The sequence below is a fragment of the Culex quinquefasciatus genome, chromosome 3, assembly GCF_015732765.1.
Source record: "Culex quinquefasciatus strain JHB chromosome 3, VPISU_Cqui_1.0_pri_paternal, whole genome shotgun sequence".
Taxonomy (NCBI): domain Eukaryota; kingdom Metazoa; phylum Arthropoda; class Insecta; order Diptera; family Culicidae; genus Culex; species Culex quinquefasciatus.
Window position 1 is genome coordinate 4,266,380 of NC_051863.1, and position 19,310 is coordinate 4,285,689.

The 19,310-nt window shown below is 32.8% G+C and overlaps 1 protein-coding gene across 1 annotated transcript in view; it reads left to right on the plus strand.

Moving 5' to 3' along the window:
• Nucleotides 1-19,310, plus strand: part of LOC6044724 (calcitonin gene-related peptide type 1 receptor) — a 60,478-nt gene that overhangs the window by 13,330 nt on the left and 27,838 nt on the right. Inside the window, exons 2-4 of the mRNA XM_038263646.1 lie at nucleotides 7,041-7,208; nucleotides 13,445-13,637; nucleotides 13,721-13,811. Of these exons, the coding sequence (XP_038119574.1) occupies nucleotides 7,041-7,208; nucleotides 13,445-13,637; nucleotides 13,721-13,811 (452 nt within the window). The remainder of the gene's footprint in view (nucleotides 1-7,040; nucleotides 7,209-13,444; nucleotides 13,638-13,720; nucleotides 13,812-19,310) is intronic.

The following is a 19,310-nucleotide window of genomic DNA, read 5'->3' on the forward strand; positions in this document are numbered from 1 at the left end:
CACTTTGATGGCTTGACAACTAATGGTTTGATTTTTATTGTCAAAAGATAAAACAAATTTCGTTTTTTCAGTTCTATTCAATAAACATATTTGATTTTGTAGTGAAATTTGTAGAAAGATGAAGAATAATGAACTTTACTACCAAATTTCGATTAAAATAATAGGAATCGATCATTTCCAGTTAACCGAGCGTTCAACAGCTGAAAATTTCATTGATTTCGGTTGACAAATCTAAGTCTGTATGGTCAGATACTATAATTGAACCGTCCTTAACGGTGCACATCAACCAGAGCTTTTGCACCCAGATTTTTGTTACAGACATTTTAGTATCTTCAAAACTACGGGAACTATACATATAATTTTTTATTCATTCCCCAAGCAACTATTTCCATAAAGATTTACAATTTTTTTTTCCAATTTTTATAATCAAATTATTTCAGGATTGGGTCCGTAAGTTCAACAATTTTAGAATAATAAGACAACAACTTCCTTGGTTGCTGTGTACCCTTTTAAACATTGCTTAAACACACATAAACAATATTTTAAGCAATTTCTGATTTCTGACTCGCCAATTTTACCAGTTTATGGATGGTATCGATATTTCAGCACACTTAGGAACTAAAAAAATATACTTAAATCAATTTTTATAATCATTGTTAATAACTTTGAGAAAAAATGTGTTTTTTCGAAACATTTAAGTCATTCATTTTTTTTAGATTTTTTACTAGCTTCCCAATGATTCTTAGCTGTAAATTATTGATTGATAGAAATATGATAGTAAAATGCCTTTTTTATGTAAATTTAAAAAAAATCAAATTATTCGCTCTACAGCATTGGCTTGGCGTTCTCGATTGCGAGATTCCTACTCGAAACTAGGTGTCCGAAGGCTTGATTGTTGAGGCAATTGCAAACCTTTTTTTACACCTTAGCTTCCATCCACCCCGGGACGACCTTTGGATTGTGAGTCCAACTGCCTACCAGCGACTCCACCAGGACAGGACCCAGGGAGACGACTCTTACACCTGGACTGAGCTAACGACCTAACCCTTTAGGTTTGTCCGGGGCCAACATTTACTTCCCGTCCGACGGAAGGCGTGATCAGACAAATCTCGTCTCAAAATATGCCACCGGGACCTTCTGGGATCGAACCCAGGCCGACTGGGTGAGAGGCAATCACGCTTACCGCTACACCACGGTCCTGGATGTAAATTTAAACGCTCGTTTAATTATCTTAAAAAGATAATTTCCATTAAAAAAGTTGAAAACTGTTAAAAAAATGTGTAAAATGTGATGTTATGGGAAATTTAGTGTAGTTCTGAATCTGCAAGCACCAAGATGAGTATTTCTTTTAACCCTCGGCAACCCAACCCCGCCTTTAGACGGGCTTCGATTTAAAAAATCGCCAAAAAAACATTTTTTCAACCAATTTTTGACATTTAAAAGAATTCGAAAGAAGAGCTCTTATTTTTTTTTTGAAAATTTATAGGTTGGAAGTTTTACTTGTTTTATGTGACTTTGCCAATGTTTTTTAAAATGTAATTTTTTTAGGGTGTCAACTTTGGCTGTGTTTTTTGCTAACATTTCCTATATTTTAAATAAAAAGAAGTATGCAGTAATTTGTCTAGTGTCCCAGACTATGCCTCTACGAATTTTTAAACAATTTAAATGATAAAGGTGCCATTGTATAGCAGAAAATTTGAGAAACAAACAAAAAATTGAAAAAGTGACTTAAAAACATGAAAAAAATAAATAGGTAAATTGTAATCATAGGAGGTGGTAGAATAGGCGAAATGCTATCAAAAACAAACATAAACTAAACAAGATAAATGCAAATAAAAATACTTAAAATAAAACAAGAAAAACGTAAAACAAGAGAAGTAAAGTTTTTCGTAGAACAAAAGTTGCTCAAAATGACCTCCCGAACACGGGAAAAGTAAAATGTTTTGAAATAAAAATATGGGCAGTAGAGGGTTAATTTGTGATAATAAATAAATAAATTAATAAATTATAATCGTGGTAACAATGTTCTACAAAGTTGTAGAGGAGGCAGAGCTGAAAAAAGACCCTCTTATAAATTGTGATTTCTATTGCTATGAAATAACCGTCATAAATTAGCATAAATTGATTTTTTTTTCAAATGTTACCCACTTTACCCTCCCCCACCCAGTTCAAGCTCGGTCATACCCGCTCTGTAGGTGTGGGGCAGATGTTTTCCTCGACTGTCCAAAGATGCCAATCCCAGCAATTGATTATATTTTCGGACACGGTGGTCAAGAGGACCCAGTTCGGACGGGATAATTTGACAGAGAGCCTGTTGCCGACAGAGAGAGATTCCTGGGTTGGGGACGTGCGTTTCACCCTAAAACAATATTTGGGTACATGGGCAAAGAACCGGGGGCAGGTTTGATTAAATTCTGACCAACATATTTACTGTCTTTCGATCGAATACTTATCAACCAAATGACAAGGCCGATGTTTGTCGACGGAATTGAATAGTTTCAATATTTGTGAGCAAAGTAATAGCTTGTGCTTTGCCTTCTGGCAGCTTGTTCTATGTTTTAAAATTATGCTCTATGGAAGTTCCCTCTCCTGCTAGGAAGAACCCAGTTTAGCTAGACTAATGCACCATGCTAGAATGAACTCAAAAGGCTCAATGCGAAGTGGAAACTCATGTCGGAAAAGCTTGTTCGGTGAAGTACGAACGGGCGCAATTTTAGGGAATTGCAACTGTCTAAAGACAAAATTATTATTAAAGCGTGATGTAAAAGAAGGTTTTAATCCACGATTTTTTTTTGATTTGCTATGGTTTAAATTTGTGAAATTTTGTCAAAAAAACTAAAATTCCAACATGACGTCTTCACGATTTACGGAGCAAGTTTCCGGAGCAAGAAGAGCATCGCGTTATTGGTGTTTCAGTTTCAGGCACCCTGCGGTGCAAAAGACAAAATATATTTTACGTTGTCAGCCGTGTTGTTTCCAACAACAGCGTGGCTTATCCACGAAGAACATCCCACTTCCACGTGGTGGGGCACAGGTATTAGAAGTGTCACAATTATCGCTCGTTTTTCATCGAACTCATGGCGGTATAAAATGCTCTTCCTTTCCCCGGAAGTCGGAGGTGCTCTTTGTTTTTCTATATGACGACAACGACGATGGTTCATTCACAAAGCCAAATCCACTGGGAAGTGCAGCGGTGCTTAGAAGCTTTAAAGCTCTTCGCCACAGCAGCTTGACTCGCAAGTTGGAGAAGTTCATTCGAAAACATAAAAAAATAAACACATGCTGCAGCTGCTTCCAAGTGCGCAAACATATCCGCCCCAATGTTGGGGGTGTTTTCGTTGCCTCGAGGGGAGTTTTGCGAAAAGACGAAGCGGATGCGAATCAATAATAACATTAGTAATTTAACGGAAAAGAACTTGCACCGTCCGGGTACTCTGGACGTCCTCTCCTCCCACCCAAAGTGTGCAGTGATGCAATTTATCGCGCACTAACAAGATCGCATATTGCTTCGAGGAATCGATAAATGAGAGGAAATTTCAAATTATCGTGTGCCTTTTTTTTATTTGTACTTTGCTATGCTATTTTGCCTCCGTTTTCTCGTTGTATCAAGCGACCATTGATTGAATGCAAACGCTCAATCACTCGGCGCTCGTATGAACGTTTCATAAATACTGTGCTAGCTTCTTTGATGAGCTTCCGGGAACACGTTTCGATGGCGGCAATTGATTGCTGGGAAGCAAACCTATCAATTCGGCGAAGGTACACCAGTTCGATCATGAAGCGTCGGAGTTCGGGAGAAACTGCTTTAAAGGGCTTCTGATATCGGCAGGGCACAAAAAACAACAACTTTGCTTCACATTCGGTGTGAGTATGCAATGTGTACAAAAAAACAGCAAAAAGGTGAACAAATCGGCTGCAGAGAGAATCGAAGGGGCTTAGGGCGGCTTACGCCGCGTAATCTAGTCACAAACAGACGGACGGACGGTTGTGGAAACACAAAATATTTGTTCATTAAAATGCTTTTTTGATACCATTTTTGTCATATATGAGTTCCTGCTATTGAGCGGTTCTCTCTGATTTCGGTCATTGATAATTGAAAATTCAATAATCTGTATCTTTTGAAGGAATTTTTTTGATGATTTCTATTTATCTTTTTGTCACATTAACTTGATTTGCAAAAAAACTATTTTTAATTTTTTTAATTTTTTGATATGTTTTAGAGGACATAAAATGTCAACTTTTCAGAAATTTGCACTAGTTTTAAAAAATGAAAATCTGCGACTATTTTCAAAAAAGTCACCTAAAAATGGATTTAACTTGAAAACGGTGCACTTGATCAAAATTTCACTACAGTACTTTTTGATTGCAAATTTGATTTTACATCGAAAAATGAAGTTAAAAAATTTTTGCGACCAATTTTTCGATTTTTTGAAAAAATCTGTATTGATTCAAAAATTCATAACTCGCTCAAAGATTTTTTGCACAACCTGGAAATTTCTGAAAAGTTGGCATTTGATGTCCTCTAAAACATATTAAAAAAAATTAAAAATAGTGTTTTTTTGCAAATCAAGTTTTAGTGACAAAAAGTTAAATAAAAAATCACCAATTTTTTTTACCGTGTATATTTTTTTCCAGTGTAGTCCATATCCATACCTACAACTTTGCCCAAGACACCAAATCGATCAAAAAATTCCTTCAAAAGATACAGATTTTTGCATTTTCATACATCAGTTTTGTATGGCCAGCTGCCAAATTTGTATGGAAAATTATATGGAAAAACTAATGATGCAAAATGGCTTCTTTGGGCATACCGAAGGCACCAAAAAAGTTTCAGCCGGATTAAAAAATACAAAAATTAAAATTTAAGAAAAAAAGACCGATTTCGTAGAGAATTGCTATATTGTTCTTTTAAATTCATAGATTCCATTTATTACATCTCTGGTAAAGGAAGTTTTGCGGAAGCTATGAGCTATCCTATGAAATGTCAAAAAAATGAAGAAATATTCAGCAATTCTATTTGAAAAGAGCCTAACCTAAAAAGATCGCGCTCAATTTTTTTTTTCTGAGGGTTCCTTGGCCACAATAATTAGACCCGTATTTTTTTGTTTGGCCATTAGGGTGACCAACATCGTGCTAGGGTGGTTAAAAAATTGCAATTTTGGTAATTTTTCGCAAAAACCACTTTTTCAAAAAATCATATCTCCGCATTGCGTCTTCCAATTACGAAAATTTTGATGCCCAAACGTGTCTAGCTTATTGCTAACATTTCAAAGTTATCGCAGTTTTAATAAAAAAAGTTGTTTTTTTTCGTTTGTGCGCGTGGCTTGTCGAAAAAAAATTATAAATATTGCCAATTTTTGAACCACCCTAGCACAATGTAGGACACCCTAACGGCCAAGCAAAAAAAAAAAAAATACGGGTCTAATTATTTTGGGCAAGAAACCCCAAGAAAAATTTTGAGCCCGATCGGAGAACTTTTTTTCGGTTTAGACTCTTTTCAAATGGAATTGCTGTATTAGGGAAACGGGAAAATATTTTTAACTTTATGGGATACCAGGAAATTTTTGAAACAGTCATAAAACCTATGTTTGCATAAGATTTGCTAGTTAGCTTGAATCGTAGAATTATTGAAATTAGATTATTTGGCGATAATCTACTCTCCAATATAAACAAGGAAGACTGTTTTTGAAATAGCTTAAATGAAATGAAAAATGTTTTCATGTGTTTTAGATTTTAAATTAAATATAATCATGAATTCAAATCAAATAAGACTCTTATAAATATATTTCTTTTATATGACATGCCTACAAAAGCTTGACAAGTTTCTTGGAAAATATCTAATAAAACAAGAAGCAACAGCAAATAAAATGATAGACAATAATAATTTGTTGATATGTTTTTAATTTTATATTTTATTTAAAACATATTTAACAAATTATCTTCAAGTAACTACCGCTAACTGTTGAAAATTGGGACTACACTAAAGTGATTTAGGAATTTTAAATCCAAGATGGCGGCCAATGTGAAATATAAAAATTGCATTTTATTATTTAATATGCAATCAACTTTTCAAATTTGGCTTAAATGGGGTTTGTGATTGGATTATCAGAAGTCCCATACAAACCTTCGGATAATCGAACTTTGATAATTCGAAACATCGCATAATCCTATGGACAATCAAGTATGGACTGAACCCAGTCTTTAAAAAATTTATTAAATTTAAAAGAATAAATTTAAAATTTATTTTCCCTAATAAAGCAAATTAATGCTGATATATGCCAAATACATAATTCTCCGCCAGCTCACACAGCAATTACCCCAACCCCTCTTCGATTTCCATGAAACTTTATCCTAAGGGGTAACTTTTGTCCCTGATCACGAATCCGAGGTCCTTTTTTTATATCTCGTGACGGAGGAGTGGTACGACCCGAAAAAGAGGTGTTTTTCAATAATTTGCAGGCTGAAACGGTGATGAGATAGAAATTTGGTGTCAAAGGAACTTTTTTGTAGAATTGTACGCCCGATTTTATGGCGCACTCAGAATTCCGAAAAAACGTTAGTCATCTGTTAAAAATTTTGGAGCATGTCATTTTATGGGAAATTTAATGTTCTTTTCGAATCAACATTGACCCAGAAGGGTAATTTTTTCATTTAAAACAACATTTTTCATTTTAAAATTTCGTGTTTTTTCTAAATTTGCATGGTTATTTTTTAGAGTGTAACAATGTTTTACAAAGTTGTAGAGCAGACAATTACAAAAAAATGATTTATAAACATAAGGGGTTTACTTATTAACATCACGAGTTATTGCACGAGTTACGAGTTACCCCTTAGGACAAAGTTTCACGCAAATCGAAGAGGGGTCGGGGTAACTTTTCCCGATTTCGTGTGAGTTGGCAAAGAATTACCCAGAATAAAAAAAAACACTTCAAAAATGGGAAAAACAGAATTACACAAATCAAGATACGCAAATTGTAAGGAGATGTGAATGCTGTCAAAAATGATCCTAATTCCCTTTAAAATTTCCGTATGTCCCTCAGCAACGCTCGAAATCCCGGCAGCGGTGAACATGGACGAGCAGCACACCAGCCAGGACGGTGACATCCAGTACGATCGACTCAAGCACGCAGATCCGGAAGCGCTGATGCGCCATCTGTACTACGATTGCATGCAGGACGGCTCCGGCAGAGCGTCATCGCTGGAGCAAGGTAGGATGTCAAAACAACAGCAATATTATCCCGTCATCGTCGTCGACGACTGGAATGTTTATGTTTTCTCATTACAATATGATAATTAGACTTTATTTGAAACTTAATTTGTTTGTTCAGTAAGCTTACACTTTGAGCACAATGTAATTGTGTATAGGAATGGTTCATTTTCCCACAATTGACCACTCTCCCCTACCGATTGTTGTAGCATTCCGCGCAAAAGCTTCACGATCCTCAGGATTGGTGGCGCGCTGCTCATTTGCATAAAATGCTCTCTGTCTCTGACTCTTGTTGTTGTTTTTGGTGGAAGCAAAAGCTACATACAATATGGCTTCACCGGCGACGGCGGCATCTCGCGTGTTCCGGTGGGATTTAACTGCTCAAAAATGGATGACAATTGGGCTGAAAGTGTCGTCGCGTTTTCTCCCTTTCCCAGTTGTTTCCACTTTTTTTTGCTTTTAGCTCACGTGGGAGGTGAGATAAAATCCACACGTGTGCAACAGCTTCGGGAGTACCAGCCAGGTGTTGCAATTCCACTGCATTTCAACTCCTTTGAAGTGGCCGAGTTGAGTAACCAATCAAAAAGTCTGCACTTTGGACTTGGTACATGTGACTTTGCCCGAGGATTACATTTAAATTGGAAATTAAAAATTAATGAGGACCGAACAGGTTTAAAATTGAGTGATAAAACTCTATTTATGTCGGTAATAACTACAAGGAAATTTAAGTCAAATACCTTTTAACAAACTCAAAGTTAAATATGTGGCATAAACTTAGCTTCATTTAGAAGTCAAACTGAAATCAGATTACCAGCAGCTGTTGACTTTTCCCTGGCACAATAAGGTGTAATTTATCTTTAACGATGTTTGCCCTTGACAGCATTATTTAACACCCCCTTCAAGCAGTAGCAGCAGCAGCAAGCAATCGTTCTAAGTTTCGAAATAACTTCTCTGCATTGAAGAGTTCCCGGTGCACAATGTATGCTGTTAAAACTTTTTGACGAAACGACTTTATCGTCCATTAAAAGTTTCAACAATGGCGTTATTCTCGCTGAAAAACGCTAAACAGTGTGTAAAATATAAGGTTAAGGACAACTGCGAGATTAGTGCGACACTGAGAGTGAGAGTTCAAGTTCAAGTTCGTGTCCACTGGATTTTGCGCTGTGACGAGAATAAATTGTTGGGAAAACTCAATTTTCGTCGTACTTGACGCACTGCAGGAATGTTTAATGTTTTCCCTTCGGTTTCGTTGGGTGTTTCGAATTCAATCAGCATTCGCCGGATTGCGAGACGAAAATGTCATCCAGAGTATGGTAATGGAACACACAAAAAAAAACTAAAAACTAAAAACTAAAAACTAAAAACTAAAAACTAAAAACTAAAAACTAAAAACTAAAAACTAAAAACTAAAAGGGTAATTCTCTACCAACTCACACGAAATCGGGAAAAGTTGCCCCGACCCCTCTTCGATTTGCGTGAAACTTTGTCCTAAGGGGTAACTTTTGTCCCTGATCACGAATCCGAGGTCCGTTTTTTGATATCTCGTGACGGAGGGGCGGTACGACCCCTTCCATTTTTGAACATGCGAAAAAGAGGTGTTTTTCAATAATTTGCAGCCTGAAACGGTGATGAGATAGAAATTTGGTGTCAAAGGGACTTTTATGTAAAATTAGACGCCCGATTTGATGGCGTACTCAGAATTCCGAAAAACGTATTTTCATCGAAAAAACACTAAAAAGTTTTAAAATTCTCCCATTTTCCGTTACTCGACTGTAAAAATTTTGGAACATGTCATTTTATGGGAAATTTAATGTACTTTTCGAATCTACATTGTCCCAGAAGGGTCATTTTTTCATTTAGAACAAAAATTTTCATTTTAAAATTTCGTGTTTTTTTTAACTTTGCAGGGTTATTTTTTAGAGTGTAACAATGTTCTACAAAGTTGTAGAGCAGACAATCACAAAAATTTTGATATATAGACATATGGGGGTTGCTTATAAACATCACAAGTTATCGCGATTTTACGAAAAAAAGTTTTGAAAAAGTTACTTTTTGCGTTTCTCTTTGTTTCGTCGTCCGTGTCTGTCGCGGGTGACCATGAACGGCCATGATCGATGACGACCAACTTTTTCAAAACTTTTTTTCGTAAAATCGCGATAACTCGTGATGTTTATAAGCAAACCCCTTATGTTTATATATCAAAATTTTTGTAATTGTCTGCTCTACAATTTTGTAGAACATTGTGACACTCTAAAAAATAACCCTGCAAAGTTAGAAAAAACACGAAATTTTAAAATGAAAAATTTTGTTCTAAATGAAAAAATGACCCTTCTGGGACAATGTAGATTCGAAAAGTACATTAAATTTCGCATAAAATGACATGTTCCAAAATTTTTTACAGTCGAGTAACGGAAAATGGGAGAATTTTTAAATCTTTTTTAGTGTTTTTTTCGATGAAAAATACGTTTTTTCGGAATTCTGAGTACGCCATCAAATCGGGCGTCTAATTTTACATAAAAGTCCCTTTGACACCAAATTTCTATCTCATCACCGTTTCAGGCTGCAAATTATTGAAAAACACCTCTTTTTTCGCATGTTCAAAAATGGAAGGGGTCGTACCGCCCCTCCGTCACGAGATATCAAAAAACGGACCTCGGATTCGTGATCAGGGACAAAAGTTACCCCTTAGGACAAAGTTTCACGCAAATCGAAGAGGGGTCGGGGCAACTGCTGTGTGAGTTGGCGGAGAATTACCCAAAAACTAAAAACTAAAAACTAAAAACTAAAAACTAAAAACTAAAAACTAAAAACTAAAAACTAAAAACTAAAAACTAAAAACTAAAAACTAAAAACTAAAAACTAAAAACTAAAAACTAAAAACTAAAAACTAAAAACTAAAAACTAAAAACTAAAAACTAAAAACTAAAAACTAAAAACTAAAAACTAAAAACTAAAAACTAAAAACTAAAAACTAAAAACTAAAAACTAAAAACTAAAAACTAAAAACTAAAAACTAAAAACTAAAAACTAAAAACTAAAAACTAAAAACTAAAAACTAAAAACTAAAAACTAAAAACTAAAAACTAAAAACTAAAAACTAAAAACTAAAAACTAAAAACTAAAAACTAAAAACTAAAAAACTAAAAACTAAAAACTAAAAACTAAAAACTAAAAACTAAAAACTAAAAACTAAAAACTAAAAACTAAAAACTAAAAACTAAAAACTAAAAACTAAAAACTAAAAACTAAAAACTAAAAACTAAAAACTAAAAACTAAAAACTAAAAACTAAAAACTAAAAACTAAAAACTAAAAACTAAAAACTAAAAACTAAAAACTAAAAACTAAAACTAAAAACTAAAAACTAAAAACTAAAAACTAAAAACTAAAACTAAAAACTAAAAACTAAAAACTAAAAACTAAAAACTAAAAACTAAAAACTAAAAACTAAAAACTAAAAACTAAAAACTAAAAACTAAAAACTAAAAACTAAAAACTAAAAACTAAAAACTAAAAACTAAAAACTAAAAACTAAAAACTAAAAACTAAAAACTAAAAACTAAAAACTAAAAACTAAAAACTAAAAACTAAAAACTAAAAACTAAAAACTAAAAACTAAAAACTAAAAACTAAAAACTAAAAACTAAAAACTAAAAACTAAAAACTAAAACTAAAAACTAAAAACTAAAAACTAAAAACTAAAAACTAAAAACTAAAAACTAAAAACTAAAAACTAAAAACTAAAAACTAAAAACTAAAAACTAAAAACTAAAAACTAAAAACTAAAAACTAAAAACTAAAAACTAAAAACTAAAAACTAAAAACTAAAAACTAAAAACTAAAAACTAAAAACTAAAAACTAAAAACTAAAAACTAAAAACTAAAAACTAAAAACTAAAAACTAAAAACTAAAAACTAAAAACTAAAAACTAAAAACTAAAAACTAAAAACTAAAAACTAAAAACTAAAACCTAAAAACTAAAAACTAAAAACTAAAAACTAAAACCTAAAAACTAAAAACTAAAAACTAAAACCTAAAAATAAAAAACTAAAAACTAAAAACTAAAACCTAAAAACTAAAAACTAAAAACTAAAAACTAAAAACTAAAAACTAAAAACTAAAAACTAAAAACTAAAAACTAAAAACTAAAAACTAAAAACTAAAAACTAAAAACTAAAAACTAAAAACTAAAAACTAAAAACTAAAAACTAAAAACTAAAAACTAAAAACTAAAAACTAAAAACTAAAAACTAAAAACTAAAAACTAAAAACTAAAAACTAAAAACTAAAAACTAAAAACTAAAAACTAAAAACTAAAAACTAAAAACTAAAAACTAAAAACTAAAAACTAAAAACTAAAACTAAAAACTAAAAACTAAAAACTAAAAACTAAAAACTAAAAACTAAAAACTAAAAACTAAAAACTAAAAACTAAAAACTAAAAACTAAAAAAAAACTAAAAACTAAAAACTAAAAACTAAAAACTAAAAACTAAAAACTAAAAACTAAAAACTAAAAACTAAAAACTAAAAACTAAAAACTAAAAACTAAAAACTAAAAACTAAAAACTAAAAACTAAAAACTAAAAACTAAAAACTAAAAACTAAAAACTAAAAACTAAAAACTAAAAACTAAAAACTAAAAACTAAAAACTAAAAACTAAAACTAAAAACTAAAAACTAAAAACTAAAAACTAAAAACTAAAAACTAAAAACTAAAAACTAAAAACTAAAAACTAAAAACTAAAAACTAAAAACTAAAAACTAAAAACTAAAAACTAAAAACTAAAAACTAAAAACTAAAAACTAAAAGCTAAAAACTAAAAACTATAAAAACTATAAAAATGACAAAAATGACAAAAATGACAAAAATGACAAAAATGACAAAAATGACAAAAATGACAAAAATGACAAAAATGACAAAAATGACAAAAATGACAAAAATGACAAAAATGACAAAAATGACAAAAATGACAAAAATGACAAAATGACAAAAATGACAAAAATGACAAAAATGACAAAAATGACAAAATGACAAAAATGACAAAAATGACAAAATGACAAAATGACAAAATGACAAAAATGACAAAATGACAAAATGACAAAAATGACAAAATGACAAAAATGACAAAATGACAAAATTACAAAAATTACAAAAATGACAAAAATGACAAAATGACAAAAATGACAAAAATGACAAAATGACAAAATGACAAAAATGACAAAATGACAAAAATGACAAAATGACAAAAATGACAAAAATGACAAAAATGACAAAAATGACAAAAATGACAAAATGACAAAAATGACAAAAATGACAAAAATGACAAAAATGACAAAATGACAAAATGACAAAATGACAAAATGACAAAAATGACAAAATGACAAAATGACAAAAATGACAAAAATGACAAAAATGACAAAAATGACAAAAATGACAAAAATGACAAAAATGACAAAAATGACAAAAATGACAAAAATGACAAAAATGACAAAAATGACAAAAATGACAAAAATTACAAAAATGACAAAAATTACAAAAATGACAAAAATGACAAAAATGACAAAAATGACAAAAATGACAAAAATGACAAAAATGACAAAAATGACAAAAATGACAAAAATGACAAAAATGACAAAAATGACAAAAATGACAAAAATGACAAAAATGACAAAAATGACAAAAATGACAAAAAAATGATAGTGTTCAAAAGAGGAAAAGCGGTAAAAACTTTCACTCTCCACGTGGCTGCCTCTCCCACGGTAGCCTTAAACTGCCAGGGCAAACTAAAAAGAACACCGTTCACAGCCGGAAAGTGTCTGAAAGTGTCAATCCCTTGGGGGAAAACTTTATGTGCCTTTTTCCAGTGCAACGAGCAGAGCCTCTGTCTTGCTTTGATTGGATCGACGTCGTCGTCGTCGTCGTCGTCAACGTTTCAAGGTAATCTTGGGAGTTTCAAAGTGACCACACCAGGCACAGGTGCATTCGGAAAGTTCTGCGGTTGTAGCTGGCCAGGGATTTCCCCTAGTTTGACCACACATTTGGGATTTGGCAAACCGAAAATGGTTCCAACGGTTGATAAATGTTCTTGGTAGTCTGTAATGATGACTTTTGTCTATTATTTGTTAATTATGCATTTTTTCTTTGCTTATCGTGTATGCATCATAAATAAACTTTTCCAGCATTTCATTTACATACTTAAAAAATTTATCTGTTTTCCATTGCCAACATTTGCAGCTGCCCTCAAAAGTTACGACACCAATCAACCTCAGGATTTACACGACCAGCAGCAGCAGCAGCAGCAATTATTCTGTCCGCGGCGTTTCGACGGGTGGACCTGCTGGGATGCGCAACCTGCCGGGACCGTGGCCGAGAATTACTGTCCCAATTTCGTGCTGGGCTTCGACGCCAATCGGCTGGCGTTCCGAGTGTGGGTGTTGTGTGCTCGACGATGCGTGCAATGCCAGCATTGTCGACAGAGGTAATTGGTGTTTAATTTCGTATCAATTACAGATGCAACACCAACGGTTCCTGGTTTGTGCATCCGGAATCTGGCCGGGAATGGTCCAACTACACCAACTGTGTCGATTTGGAGGATATGAAGGTAGGTTGGATGCAAATTGTCACAAATGAGCAGTTCTGGAAATTCAATTTTCCTGGTTCTAATAATGCAATAATAGATAAAATCTGATCGAAAACCTATTTCAAACAAATTCGAATGTAATTTCCAAATTCAATCAATAAACCCCCTAAACTAAACTCATACAGCCAACATTGCAAAGTACCGTAAACTGGGGTGACTTTGATAGCCCGGGGTGACTTTGATAGGTTTTTCAAATGCCCGTCAAATTAATATCTAAACATTTTTGAGAATTTTGAGTATGTAAGCATTAAGGGATAGCTTATTATCGAACATATATGCAAAAATGTGACTGTTACATTGGATGTATCAAAATTAGTGGTCAAATCAAATTTCTATCAATGTCACCCCGGGCTATCAAAGTAACCCCAGTTTACGGTATTCCAATTCGTTCCACATCTCAGCCGAGCAGAGAGCGAGAGCTGTTGCTGCTGGCAGACAAAACCGCAACTAGTACTGAGTAGAACTTATACCGAAGACTCAGTGTCGGTAACGAACCGTGAAATTTTTGTTCAATGTGGCTTTCACGTGTCTCGAGGGGGTTTGCTGAATAAATTTCTATTAATGCATACGAATTTATAAATTTCACCCAAACATTGGGAGCGCAAATTTGCGGCGAGGCGTACGACATTTGCCTATGTTGAATATAGAGTAATGCGAAGAGTAGGGGTGCTAGAAACGTTTAGATTATTTTGCAGTTTGAATTGAATTGAAAAACTAAAAAAAAAAAACTATTAAAAAATATACTCCAACTCACACGAAATCGGAAAAAAGCCCCGACCCCTCTTCGATTTGTTTTGTTAATTTTTATGCTGATCACGAATTTGAGATTCATTTTTCGATACCGCATGATGGAGGGGCGGCACGACCCCTTCTATTTTTGAAAATTCGAAAATAGACATGATTTTCAATAATTTGCAGCCTGAAATGATGACGGTTTGAAAATCTTCAATTCCGTCGTGAAACTACTTACATTTCCTATCATTCTTGAACGATAAAAAAGTCTACTTTTCTGTACCAAAAATAATAAAATCGAATAGAAACTCTTTTTAAAATAAATGCTAAAAAGTTCTACTTTTCAACACTGAAATGGATGCTGAAAAGTTGAACATTTTTACACTTGTTTAGAAAAGTAATACTTTTCAATATTTGTTGATTTAAGCGGTTAATTATCTAAATACATGAACATTTGACTTATACAGTCATGCCTCGGTTTTGCACGCCTCGGTTTTGCACTGCCCCGGTTTTGCAACGTTCAGCTGCCTCGGTTAAGCACGGCCCAGTGCTTAACTGATGCACAGAGCTTATGGGTGTTTGGCTATATGGAAGACATTGGCTTTAATCGTATGAAAAATCATGCAAACATCAAAAAATTATAGTGTTTTGAAATCGGGATGATGCCAGTTTTCCATTAAAATTATTATTTCATGAAAATATTCACAAAAATACGTATTTTTCCTGCATTTTGAAAATGCAGTTTTTTTCTTTAAAGAATCCAAAAATATATTGTTATTGGAATATGGGTATCAAATGATCAGGTTTTTTCATACATTTCGGATATTATAACAAAATTTTTAGAAAATACTCCAAATTTTCACAAAACTACGTTTTTTGAAAAAAAATACTCAAAATTTCAATTTTTACAATATGGGTATCAAACGATCGGAATTTTTTCATACATTTCGAATGTAATAACAACATTTTTAGAAAATACTCAAAATGTTCACAAATTACGTATGTTCGAATAAAATACTCAAAATTTAAATTTGGCAATATGGGTATTAAACGATCGGGATTTTTTCATATATTTCGAATGTAATAACAATATTTTTTTGACAATACTCAAAATTTTCACAAAACTACGTATTTTCAAAAAAAAAAACTAAAAATTTCCGTTTTTACAATGTGGGTGTCAAACGATCGGGATTTTTTCATACTTTTCGAATGTAATAAAAATATTTATTTTTGAAAATACTCAAAATTTTCACAAAACTACATAGTTTTGTAAAACTTTTCAAAATTTCAATTTTTACAATATGGTTATCAAATAGTCAATTTTTTTTTCAAAAATACGTAGTTTTGAGAAAATTTTAAGTATTTTTATTTTTAATAACTTTCGAAATGTATGGAAAAATCCCGATCGTTTGACACCCACATTGTAAAAACGGAAATTTTTAGTATTTTTTTTTGAAAATACGTAGTTTTGTGAAAATTTCGAGTATTTTCAAAAAAATATTGTTATTACATTCGAAATATATGAAAAAATTTCGATCGTTCGACATCCACACCGTAAAAACGGAAATTTTGAGTATTTTTTTTTTTCGAAAAAACGTAGTTTTGTGAAAATTTGGAGTATTGTCATAAAATATTGTTATTACATTCGAAATGTATGAAAAAATCCCGATCGTTCAATACCCACATTGTAAAAACGGAAATTTTGAGTATTTTATTCGAAAATACGTAGTTTTGTGAAAATTTTGAGTATTTTCTAAAAATGTTGTTATTACATTCGAAATGTATGAAAAAAAAAACCCGATCGTTTGATACCCATATTGTAAATATTAAAATTTGGAGTTTTTTTTTCAAAAAGACGTAGTTTTGAGAAAATTTTGAGTATTTTCTAAAAATGTTGTTATTACATCCAAAATGTATGAAAAAAAAACCTGATCATTTGATACCCATATTGCAATAACAATATATTGTTGGTTTCTTCAGAGAAAAAAAAAATGCATTTTCAAAATACAGGAAAAATACGTATTTTTGTAAAAATTTCCATGAAATAATAATTTTAATGGATAGCTGATATCATCCCGATTTCAAAACACTATAATTTTTTGATGTTTGCATGATTTTTCGTACGATTAAAGCCAATGTCTCCCATATAGCCAAAATCCCATAAGCTCTCCCAAGTAACATTTTTAAACCAACTAGCCACCACCAAGTTTTATTAAGGTTTTATTGTAGCATCTTGATTGCTTAATAGTTTTATTTGGGCATTCACCGCAACCAACAAGCAAGAGCTAATTAATAGGTTCTAACAAGGTTTTATGCCTCGGACATAAAACTGGGAGAAAATAAAAGCCGACTGGCTTTCAATAAGGTTTTATGAAAGTTTTAATAGAGGCTTGAAAACCAGATGGCAATGCCATGCCAAACGGTTTTATCGCATGCTTTGTTAAAACCAAGGGTGTTGTAGCTGTCAAGTGCCATTAGGCATGCAAAAAGCTCACTTAAAACCATAAGCTCCTAATAGAGCATTTATCGCGGCCAAAAAGCAGTGCATAAATATGGCGCTAAACGCGTGCTCTGATTGAATATGATTGACCACCATCTTGGCAGAAAAAAAAATAAAAATCATAAATTTGATGAAAACACACAATTATGATGAATTTGTGACATCGTTAGCATAGCCACAGAAGTTCAAACATAATTTAAACATTTTTTGCAAAGATTTGCAACACAATATTTTTTAACATTAAAAACTATGATTACAAAATAATGATTTTTGATGAAGCGAGTTGATTTTTTTGGCTCTATCTCCCCTACAATCATCAATAAAATTTTAACCGCAGCTGAATTTGAGCCACCAATTTCGAGAAATAAGGTTTGAAATTATTTCAATTACCTCCAATATCTATCATATCATCATTACCATTTTTGACAACCATCTCCATAATTTCATTTGGCAAGACGAAGACTCATTTTTTTGCCAGAATAAAATCTGTTTGTCATAAGACGCATGAAGACGTATGAAATGTCATTTTCCCTAACTCCTAACAAGGTTTTAACAAAGGCTTTATCAAGGCTTTAAGGAGGTTGTTAGGATTTCGTTGAAAAGCCTTGAACTCCTATGTGAGTTCTATAAATAGGCCGTAGCAACCTTTTGCGGAGGTCCTTTTGGGTTTTAAGTGAGGTTTATCGGGGTTCTGGGGAGGCTGTTACGACTTGGCGGTTTTAATGTTGGTTTTGGCTGATAGGTTTTATAGCGGTTGTCACAGCTTTGATAAAGCTTAAAATGTTACTTGGGCTGTGCCTCGGTTATGCACGCCTCGGTTTTGCATCCCCCATATGCGGTGTTAAACCGAGGCATGACTGCAAATGCCAACTTTTCAGAAACTTCCAGAACGGGCAAAACATCTTTGACCGATTTATGTTGTTTTGAATCAATACTGATTTTTAAAAAAAATCGAAATATTGGTCGCAAAAATTTTTCACCACCATTTTTGATGGAAAATCGAATTTCTAATCAAAAAGTACTTTAGTAAAATTTTGACAGAGTGCATTTTTAAAAATTAGTGCCCATGTTATATGATATTTTATTTTCTCCATGCTTTTTAAAAACTTAACATAGATTTCGATATGGGGTTTGGATTGGATTTTTACGCGAAAACAAAAGAACTTTTGAGTATCCCCCAAACGATGAGTTGCATGATTGAGCATTTTCAACCAAATGTCTGAGATCTGGATTCAAACAAGTGTTACATAAACACTTAAGTGCTCAAAACTTTTGATAGGGTTATCAGATCTTCATTTTTTTTGCTCGTTGGGAAGGATGTTAATTTTTTTGGTGATACAATTTTTTTATGTTTTCCAAAATCATGATTTTTTTCCGAAAAACTGGCAACGCTGGCAAATTTGGAATGGCTCAAAAGATGGCATTTTTGCTGAAAAATTGCTTTTTTTAAAAGAGATAAACCAACACATTTTTGGGAACAAAATGTTGATAAAATTGCCACAAAGAAAAAAGTCAACCACCCCTGCATCAAAGCTCACACGTTCTACCGAAATCAATTTGCATGCTGCATTTTGGGCTCAAAATTTCTGGCTGCTTACATGTCCTTCCAAACACTTCGTTACTCTTCATTGAAATAGCACAAAAGGCTTGTTTGACAGCTCCAATCGAAAAAATATGCCCCCACGATCGTCCCCAATGCAGTACTTTACATGAAAAATTCATAAAAGCTTCCACGAACAGTAAAAAAAAAAGATATTGAGGCCATCGATGTGTCAACTGGTAAAGATTTGTGTGTTTGTGCGCCAGTCTCTTCTACAACCCCAAACCTCCCATAATTACAGCCGGTGTCAATCAGCGAGTCAACCACCGATGGTTCTCAAGTGTGAACATGAATTTCCCTATACTCGAAAGTGACGACGAGGCTCGTCAACATTGTGTGCGTGTGCGTGTGTAAGTTTGGGTCAGACAATAATTAATCATGCTGAAAGCCCTCCCCGCGGAAGGCTTTTCGGAAAATTGGCGGTTTTCCCCGTCAACAAGCGGGGACTAATGTTATGATGCAATAATGGCCCATTCAGTACAATCGTTAATTTGATTTAATGGGCATAAATTGCGGACGGGAGAGGGCGAAATATTGCAGTAATTTTCTTTTTACTTCGGTTGAATGGAGTTTTCGCTCAGAAAAATGGCAAAATAACATTGATTTATAAAAATAGAAGGGAAAACAA